General features: G+C 42.9%; 1 protein-coding gene across 3 annotated transcripts in view; it reads right to left on the reverse strand.

The window, feature by feature from the left end:
* ANKIB1 (ankyrin repeat and IBR domain containing 1) overlaps nt 1–12,556 on the reverse strand; it is a 556,103-nt gene that overhangs the window by 360,915 nt on the left and 182,632 nt on the right. For all 3 annotated transcript variants that reach the window (XM_085631084.1, XM_085631082.1, XM_085631083.1), the window contains exon 6: nt 7,165–7,376. In XM_085631084.1, coding sequence (XP_085487210.1) covers nt 7,165–7,376 — 212 coding nt within the window. The remainder of the gene's footprint in view (nt 1–7,164; nt 7,377–12,556) is intronic.

The following is a 12,556-nucleotide window of genomic DNA, read 5'->3' on the forward strand; positions in this document are numbered from 1 at the left end:
AATATGGGAGGAGAAACTGCTGGTAACTAACCTGGATTTACAGCTGGTAATGCGAACCGCCAGTTCTATTTTGCTCTCTGGTAGTCTTAAAAGTCAATCATATATGGCTATGTTTAATCTGTACTATACGCCTGCAAAGATTACAAAATGGAAGGCGGGGAGGGGGGATAACTGTTCAAGATGTGGATTTTATGCGGCAGATTCGCTCCATATGTTTTTTTCATGTCCCGTACTTCAGCCACTTTTGTTGGATATCAAACGTTTTATGTTGCAATCTTTGGGTATACCTATATCAGTAACAGCAACTATGGTTCTGTTTGGTATGGAATTTGTTACAGAGGTGGGTAGGCAAGCGGTACCACATAGAGGCCTTAAGTTTATTTGTATATCGGTCTTGAGGTTATGTATAACGTCTCAGTGGCTTGATCCGGAGCCCCCGTCTTTTGTTAATTGGAGGGCTAAGGTTATCTCAATATATAATATGGAATCTGCATTGTATAAATTGAAAGGTTTGTCAAAGAAAAAATTAGGGGACTCGATATGGGAGCCGATAAGAAACTGGGTACAGTAATGTTATCTAGTAATCTTTATTATTGTTATTTTGTTATCTCGATGTGTATATCTTGGCTCTCTATATTTTCTTTTTCTTATATTACGTTTTGTCAATAATGTAATGTGTCCTCGCTGAATCGATAAAATTCAATAAAAAAAATTTTTTAAAAAAGAAATGCATTTTCACATTACAGCAGTATATGTAAAATACAAATGTAAGGAGGAATAGGCAGAGTCGGGCCCAGGGGGTACTGGAAAAAGAAGAAAAAAAACAGCCTCCATAACCAGTTTCCAAAGATATGCAAATGGTCTTTAAAGACCTGTGAAAAACCGGGGCCTGCTGGAGTTCTTATGCCCAGCCGAGCCCCAAGCAGCACACTCACTGACGTCTGGCCCCACGACACCCTGAGGGCTTCGGAGTAAATGAAGACAGCCTGGAAATGCAGCAAATAAACATCGCTGCACTTCCAGGCGTCTTCATTTACATGTCCTTGCAGAGGCCTTCATGCCCCCCTGGGAACCCAACCACGCCTCCCCAGGGGGGCGCGCCCCACAGTTTGAAGAACTGTGTTCTAGCCCTTCGGTCTCGAATGGTTTTCTTGGACCGGAAAGACTTACACGCCGGACAATCTCGAGCCTCATACTTCGTGGAGATCGGTGTGGGGGAACTTGGACCCACATCGAGGGCACTTCTTGAAGGGAGTCCTTTCCATTAGCCAGGACCGGAGCTTGGGTAGGCCCCAAGGCCGTCGTCGACGACCGGAATCAAAGGTTTTTGCCGATGAGAGGCGCGTCGAGTGGGGAGATCGCGATCGAAAACAATACCGCGAATTGGGGTGAGGATTGCGCGTCGATCGTCGAACTGGAAGCTGTTCGGAACCGGAGCGCGAAGATCACATCCGAGCCCGATGGCGGAAAAAAACAATCTGAGGATGGAGCCGAAAGCCCATGTGCAATACGATCCAAAGGAGGAGTCACCGACCTCATGACTTCCAAAGACTTTCCAAGAGGAAAAACAACGACAAACATCCGGGCCCAACACCAGATGGCGATCTATGCACAAGTGTGTAATCTGCAGCTCATATGCCTCGAACATAAAATACCTAAAAGAATATTTTTTTATACAAAACAATTGGTCTGAAGTTCAGTCTTTGAGTGTGTGAATTCATTTGCTGACTGAGTGTGTACAAAAAATGCTTAACACTGTCCTCTGTTACTGCCTTACTGCTCGACCAATCTACCACAAATAGAGAGTGAGGCGCTATCTAACTTTACCTCTGCCTACCCTTGGGGTTCCGCTGGACTCTGCACACTATACCTCACTTTGGTATAGTAAATACAGAGCCAGCTTCCTACAAGAAGAAAAGAATTCATACAACAATATGATGACACCACTGATTTATTAACTAGCCCTACTACCAAAATCTCTGGATAACTGATCTGGCTTTTTTGTGCTGTCCAGAAACAGAATGATGGTAGGTTATGGATCGGAGAGCAGTAAAGAATTTTAAATCAGGTGAGAGGAACAAGATATCTAAAACACTGAAGGATTGACATGTTTTATAAACAATTTTAATCATTATTCACCCTTTATAATTTCATCTTCAAATTAACATGTTTTGATAAAACATAACAAAAAACACGTCTTTTGAATTAATTTCTTTTTTTGTTTTTGTTAAACCAAATGATATGGGGGTTTCGGCTTTAATCTGGTAGATACATTACAAGAAAAGACATATGCAGTTATCAATACATTACTGACAACATAAGTGATAATGAAATACAACTTTACAAAATGATTGAAAGACTAGTTGTATGAGGCGAGTCATGAGAATGAAGACGTAATGGTGTCAGAGTTTGGGTACACTTATCAGCAGATGGTTCCACCTACTACCAAGGATAGCAACTTGGGGCTACAGCTGTGCGATAGATTTCACCAGACAGGAGGGAATATAATAAGAGCGCAATTTGGCATAAGAGTCAGCTTAAGGCGGTCTAGTGTCATCTTCTGAGTCACTTTTGAATGAAAGGAGCAATTTATTCCACACAGAAGCAATGGGACATGTGCAATCAGTGCACCTCCTCACGGAGTAAGGATACAGATTTTGTCTCAGCCCACCGAATCACTGTGGCATGCCACTGATTAATTCAGGGCAGGGACGAAGCCTTTGATCTCATTGTGATGATATGCCTAGCCAGGAGATGGGCAAAATCAGGAAATTAACTTACCACCCGCCAGATTTCTGCTGCTTATATAGCTCCAATATGCAACACTCTATACAGTTTAATTCACGCTAACCAGTAGTCTGCGAGAGAATTGTGAAGACCTCAGTCAAGAAAGTCTGGGCCAGCGAGCAATCCCAAAACATGTGTACAATCTCAGCATTTGGAATGTGTCATCGGGGGTAGTCTGATGTGACAGTAGTGTAGGGTATATTTTAAGCCAAGCTGGTGGAAGCCCTATGTAATATAGTGTGTTGTTTGTACTGGAATCATGCATTACAGGAAACTTTGAGTCGACATGCAAGTTTTCTGACCCAGTCTCTTTGGGTTTGGGGGCGGCCAATGTCCAGTTCCCACTTCTTGTGGAGTATCACTAAAGGGTCAACAGACCTGTACGGAATGGCTCCGACTAGTCAGAAGATGAGTGCCTGACCAGATCCAATAATAAACAGTGCTTGTAAGTATTCAGTGCATATTTTGTTCAGTGTCATTGATTTCCCAGGGGGATTCCAGCTCCACAGCCAGTTGCCTGTGTGATCAGAACTGTCCCACTAGAAGGCCAGTTTGTTTTGACATTATTTCAAAGGGAATCAGAACTCTATCCTGGAACAAGTCACCTGTGTAACATACTGAGGAGCCGCGCCGTACTGCAGCAGCACGCCGCGCATAGCTCGTCAGGAAGCATGTATTCCTTCAGGGGAATCTCCAAAGCATAAGGTGTGACATTTGGGGAGACCAGCAGGTCCTATGATCATAATTATGGGCTATCCGTAGCAACTTATTTGGGCCCTTAAGTAGGGCTAACTTAAGGGGTAAAATCACAGGGCAACAATATGAACACACCATTCATCACTGCTGTACACTTAAGACAGGTTGCAGTCAACCAGCCAGTAGACTGAGCATTGAAGCCGCGTTACCAAATAGTAATGCCCAAATATTGAGGCCCTGAGTCTTCCCTGTTCCGTGGGGACCTGCAGTTTAGCCAGGCCGCCGCCCTTTGCCCAAATCAAGCCTCCCAACACGGTGATTAAGGTGCGAAATAAGCTACAAGGTACAGGGATCAGCAGGTTCGTAAAGTAATGAAGGAGTCTGTTACATTGCCATATTGGTGAGGGCATTCCGGCCCTAGCCAAAACTGCAGGGTGAGGGGCGGACTGGGGGAGGATAGGACCTTCATTAATTTTTTATCCAGCAAATCTTTGCCGGCATAACATGAATTAAATACAAAGTATCGAAAGGTGGAGGGCTCCCACATTATCTGATGAGTGTTGGCCTCTATTTTTACTTAGGGCAGCAGGGATGTAACTGGAACAAGCACGATTTGGTCCAAATAACCCCTAAACCTCTTTTGATTTTATTTATTTTTCAATAAAGACATTTGTTTTCATAACATAGGGACTATAGTAAATAGGTTGATGCGCCAGACATTATGGCCTCAACCATGAATAAAAAATAGTTTAATAGAAGAATATGTGGAACAGCAAGCTTTTAATCATAATCTGCAATAAAACTACTGAAGTAAGTACAGATAACTAACAAGACGAGACAGTACGAGAAGGGATTACAAAAAAGGTAATAACCATACCCTGCAAAGTTTCCCCAATTTTTGTCTCTTGGTGAGACTCACTGTATAAGCCAAGATGGATTGAATTTAATAGCAAAAAAATTAAAGACCCTATTGTGACAGATGTGAAGGAAAACAAGCATTCATTCTTATCCACATGGTTATCCAGGCATTTTGGCAACATGCCCAACAATGTTTTCATATTAATATGTGAAATAAATACCATTAAAAGTAATATGTACAAACATCAAAACAGTATCCAAAAGAGTGAGGTATCTTCCGCTTTTTAAATGTGTACATGTGGGAGTAATATAGGGTTTCTGTTGGTCCGTTAAGAGTATGTTCCTAGACTACAGTTATTGTTCTTCTCTCCTTAGTATGACACATAGTTAAGCTGATGCTACACAACTTTAAACAGGTATTCCAGGCAATAATTAAGAGTCCGCTTGAACCTAGCTCTACAAATTTCAGTGGCCTCCATTTATAAACGAAAAAGGACAAGCTTTGCATAAACGAAAAAGCAATCAAAATCCTTTTGGCTCTTATCAACTTCTGCTATTTCTGCAGTTGTGATCTTCAACCATAAAATCCATGCGCTTGCACTCCAACATACCTTTTCCATCGACACATACAATTCCTATTCCCACAGGAAAGGTCACAGTAAAACAGATCACACAAGAACCACCTCCTCTAAAGTTCAAATAGTTCTCGCAGCTAGTTTACCACCACACAGACTACTGCAACCCTTTTCTGCTACAAAACAAAATGTACAGCAACACTCATACGTTTGCACTGTATCCAGTGCTGGATGCCTGAATATTGTATCTCCAATCCACTGTTCCCTGTATTTTAGTTAAAGAAAACTACAATTTAAATTCTTCAAGCTAATTCGGAAAATTCTAAACAACAAGCCACACTCTCCTATCCCTTTCAGACTGCATCACCCTTCAGCAGACTAATAAGTCTTCCCCCTCCATTGGTGGCGGGCGATTTGCTACATTAGGAGACACCTTTTCATTCATCATATCACAACACCTTCAGACTCTACTCAGAAATTGCTGAAGATCTGGTTCTTTACTAGAAGTCACCCCCTGACCACCCTGCTCCAACCATCTTAATTATGCATGTTAATGGACTAAGATATGGGGGAAGTGGAATGACTATCGGGGCAACATCTGTGATCCCCCGCAGGACGAATCCCTGTCAGACGATTCCGACTAGCTGGGGTGTGTATAAAGAGACATGACAAGAGATGTTTGATGTGGTTGAGGAGAAGGGTGCTGGGGTCCTGAGGGAACCGAAGGAGGTCCTTAGTGCACGACAAAGGCTGAAACGAGAACGATGTAATGTACGTTGTAAATAACGATATGGTATTGCAGCACTGGTTGAAAATGAAAATGTTAATAAAAAGAGTTTTAAAAAAAATTTAAAAAAAATTATGCATGTTGAGATTATGTGCTATGAAACACCGAAGCACAAAATACAAAAACAAAACATAATGATTTAAGATTAAGAGAAAAGTTGAACAGTGGCAGCCTCATCTCCATTTTTCACATTACAAATGAGTTGCTCCTATTTGTTGTTTTACAGATGTCCAAGCAGGATACATTTAAGGGTAAGAAAGGCTAGCTGTAATATACATAATATTACAAAGAAGTCTCCATATAGCCTTATAAATCCACAGGCTAACTATGGCAAACTATAACACACCCACACTCAGACAAGCATACCCTGCTCATGAGTAAAAACAACTCCTTTGCTTAAAGTGTTGCTGTCATATGGGTTAGAAGCTGGATGCACTACTCAAAACATAAGTGGCGTCTGACCTCAGGGTGTGTGCTGTACAAAGTTCTCACTGTTGAAATAATTTTCTACAACTTTAAGTCACCTGCTATTTATATATTAATGCAAACTGGGGGTGGCATGGTGAGCAAAAGAATGATGAATTTAACCGAGATCTCTTGACTGGGGGTGAATGTTTTGATTTGTTCTGCATTCCGTCCATCAATTGTGTGTCTTTTGCTTTCTCGCCCTAAGTGCGCCAGGTGTGCTCAGATGTGAGTCCTGGGCTCACTGAGCCACTGGAATCAAGCTATCCTGGCTTAAGAGGGGTGAAACCCCGAAACCGGTCCTAGGATGCTTGTTTCCGGTCCAGGGAGGACCTGGCTTGGCAGTTCGGGCTGGACTGTTCCCATGAGGCACAGGGTCAAGACTGATTTGCATATAGCCAGATCTAAACTGGGGTGGCATGGTAAGCAAAAGAATGATGGATTTAACCCAGATCTCTTGACTGGGGATGAATGTTTTGATTTGTTCTGCATTCCGTCCATCAATTGTGTGTCTTTTGCTTTCTCGCCCTAAGTGCGCCAGGTATGCTCAGACGTGAGAACTGGGCTCACTGTGCCACTGGAATCAAGCTATCCTGGCTGAAGAGGGGTGAAACCCCGAAACCGGTCCTAGGATGCTTGTTTCCAGTCCAGGGAGGACCTGGATTGGCAGTTAGGGCTGGACTGTTCCCATGAGGCACAGGGTCAAGACTGATTTGCATATAGCCAGGTCTAAACTGGGGTGGCATGGTGAGCAAAAGAATGATGGATTTAACCCAGATCTCTTGACTGGGGGTGAATGTTTTGATTTGTCTGCATTCCGTCCATCAATTGTGTGCCTTTTGATTTATATATTAAAGCAGTTAAATATTACAAATCTGTACAGCAATAATTTGGTGGAAACTCACTAGTCAACATTTTGTCTCAGATTACAATTGCTACAAATGCTTGTATACAAGAATCAAACATTAGGAAAACCAATTTAGGAATAATGCTTACCTGAGAAGTGTCAATGTCACCTGGAGACAACAGGCTGATTTCATCAGGAGAGGTAACCGATGAGCGAGTAGTGCGAGGAGTTCGGGGGGAGGGGAGCGTATCCCATGCATTATACCCACTAGGTGGTGGAGTTGGCATTTGAACACCTGAACGTTGGCAGCAGTTTTCGGCATTGAACATCCATGCTTCAAGTAATTTTTCCCTGTCCCAATCTTCAATAAATGACAAAGCAGATGGTGAAATGTGTCAGCTAGTGTGCAATGTCATGACTACGCATTGAAAGATAAATTAAAAGCCATACTTCTTCAAGAAAGGAATAATCTAATAACATCCCAGTGATAACAGCTGCTGACTTTAATCTCCCCATGGACTGGACTGCAGGTACTGGTAGACAATTCACCTAGATTCTATTTACCGACAGCTCAAAAGACAATTAAAATCTCCCATAATGTCTTGCACTTATGGACTCATGGAGGCTACAAAGATCTGGCTCTTCGAGTAACCCGCAGCGATCACAGGCCCACTCAAGCACCTGGATACCCTCATGGGTGATTAGTGTGCTATACAAATCACCATAACATCCAACTGTCTTATTTTTCAAAACACACTAGTTCTAGTGGTCATTACAGTATATACATATTGATGTTTCAAAATACATTGCAGCATTCAATTATTAACATAACACTTGAGGATAACAATAGGTGTGCCAAACAAAAAAGAAGTATCTTATCAACAGCATGTTAAGCAACAATAGTAACTTAGTGAAATTAAAAAATAGAGACTACTTTGAGATGAATGATAATTCATGATAATGGAGTGATAATAATGGAGTCACGCAGAACATGCAACTTTAGAGCTGTAAGGCTCCATTCAATAAGGAGGACACTAATCACAATATCAGTTCAAGAAAGGATGATGTTAACAAAAAGAAATTGTTGCATCATGAGAAAAAATCATAACATCTGGTAAAACGTCATATTAGATAAGGCAGTCCTGCTCAACTACACTAATTTAAATTCAGCCAATTTGAATATAAAAAATACACTCCAAAACATGGTTCAAGTGGGGTCACAAAGCAAAGAGCAAAAATCTTTCATGAAATCCACAGGCGTTACAAAATAATGGAAAGAGACAGTAATTACTCAGGAAGTAGGACTAATGACCCAAAAGACAGACATTATGGCATAGAACATCATTTCCCCCAGCAGTGCTGTCAATGTAAAGATTTGTTACTTGAAAGTATGGATCACAGATAACCAGAAAGATCTGCTAAAAAGAACTTTGCCAAAGCACTGCAAGAAAATAGGAAACAGCTAGGGCACCTAAATAGCCTCATACACTTTCACCAACCTGCTAGACATCACATCTACGCTCTACCTCACACTCACAGGAACACACCCACCGCATTCACAAAAGCAGAACGGGATGCCGCTCATTCCCCTACATTGCACCCAAAACATGGAACGATCTTCCTCAAAACACTTGAGTCTCCTGCTCACTTCTTGTGTTCTGCCAGAGGCTCTTCGAGTAACCCTGCAGGGATCACACGCCCACTCAAGCACCTGGATACCCTCATGGGTGATTAGTGTGCTATACAAATCATCATAACATCCAACTGGTAACTTTCATGAGCGTTTCTTATGACGGAATAAGATATACAAATCCTGAACTCCTGAAAGAAGGCCAAAATTCAAACCAGAACACCAACATATTACAAAATAATTCTTACAAATACTGGTGGTACAATTGATGACAGAGTAATGAAATGTGGCATTCAGTAAGGTGGAAAAAGCTTATGTAATCTGTGGATTGGCGTCAAGATCGAAAACATTTTGAAATATGACTTAATGGTGCTTAGGACACCCATAATAAGCTCATTATCTTCTCAAAGATGCTTATGTTGTGCCTAAAATCATATTATGACGCACTCTATGGTAAACAGCCGACATCGGACACTGCACTTTTTGACACATACCTTGCAGACTTACCCTTCCCACAGGCCCCACCAGGTATGAAGGATGCTTTGGCGAGCCCCATCACTAGGGCCGAAATTATGGCAGCCATTACCGGACTCCCACGTAATAAGGCGCCGGGCCTTGATGGCCTACCGGAGGAATTCTTCGAAGCCTATTCGGAGATTCTCCTGCCTCACTTAGAGGAGCTATACAATAAGTCGCTTGAACGGGCCACCTCCCATGCACCACAATGAAAGCGTTAGTGGTATCACTGCCGAAACCAGGAAGGGATCTGACCGATATGTCGAGCTACCGCCCATTATCGCTGTTATCAACTGAATACAAAATATTAAGTAACATTCTGGCCAACAGACTTCAACCCTACTTGAATGGGTGTATACATATCGATCAATGTGGCTTTATACCGGCCACGGGCACCTCATTAAATATAAGGAGGCTGCATCATATTATGGCCTCTGAGATAGAACACTACCAACACGCCGGCTGCATAACACTGGAATGGCATGGTGAGCAAAAAAACGATGGATTTAGGCCCAGATCTCTGTACTGGGGTGAATGTATGACATTGTTCTGCATTCTGTCCATCAACAGTAGACATGAGACAGGCGTTTGATACACTGTCTTGGGATTATATTTTCAGGGCCATTAAAAAGTTCGGACTGCCCCCGCCTACCTAAAGTGGGTAAGCCTACTGTACAATACCCGAACGGCCAGGGCTAGGACTGGTAAGCACATCTCACGAGAATACCATGTACATAGAGGCACACGGCAGTGCTGCCCCCTGTCCTCATTACTATTCGTGCTGGCGCTGAAACCGTTGGCTCTCCGACTGAGACAGATATCTACTCAATGCGGAATACCGACTGGCACATCCATGCACCTGGTATCTGCATATGCACATGATATAATCATTTACTCTAGGGACTTACTGGATAGGTTGGACCCGATACCGGAGATCTTTGCCAAATTTTAAAGAATCTCTGGCCTGGCCATTAATGAAGCGAAATCAAACGCTTTTTTCTTCTGCGATCAACCACAAGCCCTGATAGACTCTGTTTCGGGGCACTGTCTCTACCTGTGGCACACCACACGTTTAAATACCTGGGTATTAACATTTATCGCTCACACATAGACATGCTGGAGGGAAACCTCAATAAGGCTGTAAGGCGAATACGCTCACAGGTGGCTTTCTGGACCACGCTGCCTCTCTTAGTGATGGTGCGAGTGGCGGTGTCAAAGATGGTGGTACTCCCGAGACTTCTTTATTACTTTGCTAACTTACCGATTATAGTACCACCACCCATTTTTAATACCCTAGACATAATACTGTCAGACCTGATCTGGGGCTCGGGCCAGCGCAGAATTAGCCTCAAGAAATTACAAATCGACACACGAGAGGGAGGCCTGGGCGTGCCGGATTTCCGGGCTTACTACTATATGAGTCAGCTACAGTGGCTGTCCTACTGGACAGCGGTGCGTAACGTCCAAGAGATTGGTTATAACATGACACGTATGGAACAGGGCTCACTGTAAACCCTGTTGCTACCTCACAGTAGACCGCTTTCGGCACTACCGCCTTTACTACAAACTGCACTGACATGTTGGAAAAAGCTCTAAAATATACGGGGCGTAACCTCCAAGAGATTGGTTATAACATAACACATATAGAACAAGGCTCACAGGGCTCACTGCAAACCCTATTGCTACAGCCTTTACTACAAACTGCACTTACGTGTTGGAAGAAATCTCTAAAATATACCTCTAGCTGTAGTCCCTATGCGGATAATAATCCCTCTTCTGAGCAGCAGGCTAACGATGCACAAAGTCAGGCCCTGGCTGGAAGTGGGGGTGGAGACAGTGGGGGCACTTTTCAACGGGGAGGCCCTGATGGATCATGAAAACTTTGTACGAGAAACGAGAGCACCGAATACTCTATATATGGTACACTCTGTGCTTCTCCAGTATGTTAAAAAGCACTGGTCCCCGAACCAGGAAGAACCCAAAACACACAAATTAGTTAAACCTGATATTACATGGGGTGGGGCAGTCACCTTGTCAAATGGTTATACCCAAGTATATGGAATCATGCCCTGCTGCCCCTTGACGCCCTGCGGGCTCAGTGGGCAATTGATGCAGGTAGAGAGCTCACGGACAGGGAATGGAAGGATATCCTAGAACACCCATGACGGACGTCCCGTAACGCAAAATTTAAGTTTATCCAATATATGATTCTACTCAGAGCTTACCTCACACCTCACCAATTACAGAGAATGTACCCAGAGAGGGCACATCATTGCCCTAGACGCAAACTGGCAGAAGCGGACGTAATACACATGCTGTGGACGTGCCAGAGTCTCAGAACTTTCTGGGGTGGGGTAGGGCGATTATTAGAGGACACTACACATGTTCCCATGGGTGACTCGATCCTAGAATGTTTACTAGGCATACGAAAACGTAAGAAATCACTGAAGGTACAACACCGCTTCATAGATTTAGCGTTTATATTGGCCATGAGATCCATCACCATGCGCTGGAAATAAGCTAGACCCCCTACATTACACGCCTGGCACAATGAACTAGCAAGATGGGGTAGTGCAGAAAGTGCCGCCCTGCATAGGGAAAAGACCAGTGGACTGCGGAAAAGCCAGACTGCATTAGAGTGGGACATGATACTGGAAGCCCTTAAAGCCATCGACCCTGATAACATACCAGGAGCCTCACATTCACAATAGATGAAACTGAAAGCCAGGTGCAAGTAATAATTTCACATCGGATAGAGAAAAGTACTGTGTACACATGCAAGTAAAGGACAGACAACACAACACAGACTCATGAAAGAAACAAGCCGAAATGCGGAAACTGCCAGGACCTAAGGGGGTTGGGGGAGGGATGGAAAGGTGAGATTTCTAGGTTTCAAATTAATGTATCTTAAATATAAGTTAAAGTCAAATTGATTACTAGCACTCTTCACAGAGTTTTAAGATGTAACAGTCACATAACTCAAGCCTGAGAATACGACTCTGCTGTGAACGATGTTAATTATAAAAATGAAGCTACATGACAGCCTGGTCATGATCGCAATGTACTAATTTCTGTGTGTATATATGTTTTAAAAAACATTTTGTGGTTCAAATATCACAATGTATTTTTTTACTTCACATCTGCAGGCCCAGCAAGCAAACCAAATCCTAAGGTTACAATGTAGTTTAAGGCTGGTTATCTGCACTTAAACTACCTCTTTCCAATAACTTCTGAGGGAGAGGCATGTCCAGATGATGGGCATAAGGTTAGCGACATTCAACCTTGCAGCAGGAACACACCTTTGCCATTGCTGAAAACATACTGTACAAACAACTGGGTGTTAGGTATGTGCAGTGCTAAATATTGAACTGAAGTAGTTTACATTTTGCATTTCT

The sequence above is a fragment of the Triturus cristatus genome, chromosome 10 (genome assembly GCF_964204655.1).
Source record: "Triturus cristatus chromosome 10, aTriCri1.1, whole genome shotgun sequence".
Lineage (NCBI taxonomy): Eukaryota > Metazoa > Chordata > Amphibia > Caudata > Salamandridae > Triturus > Triturus cristatus.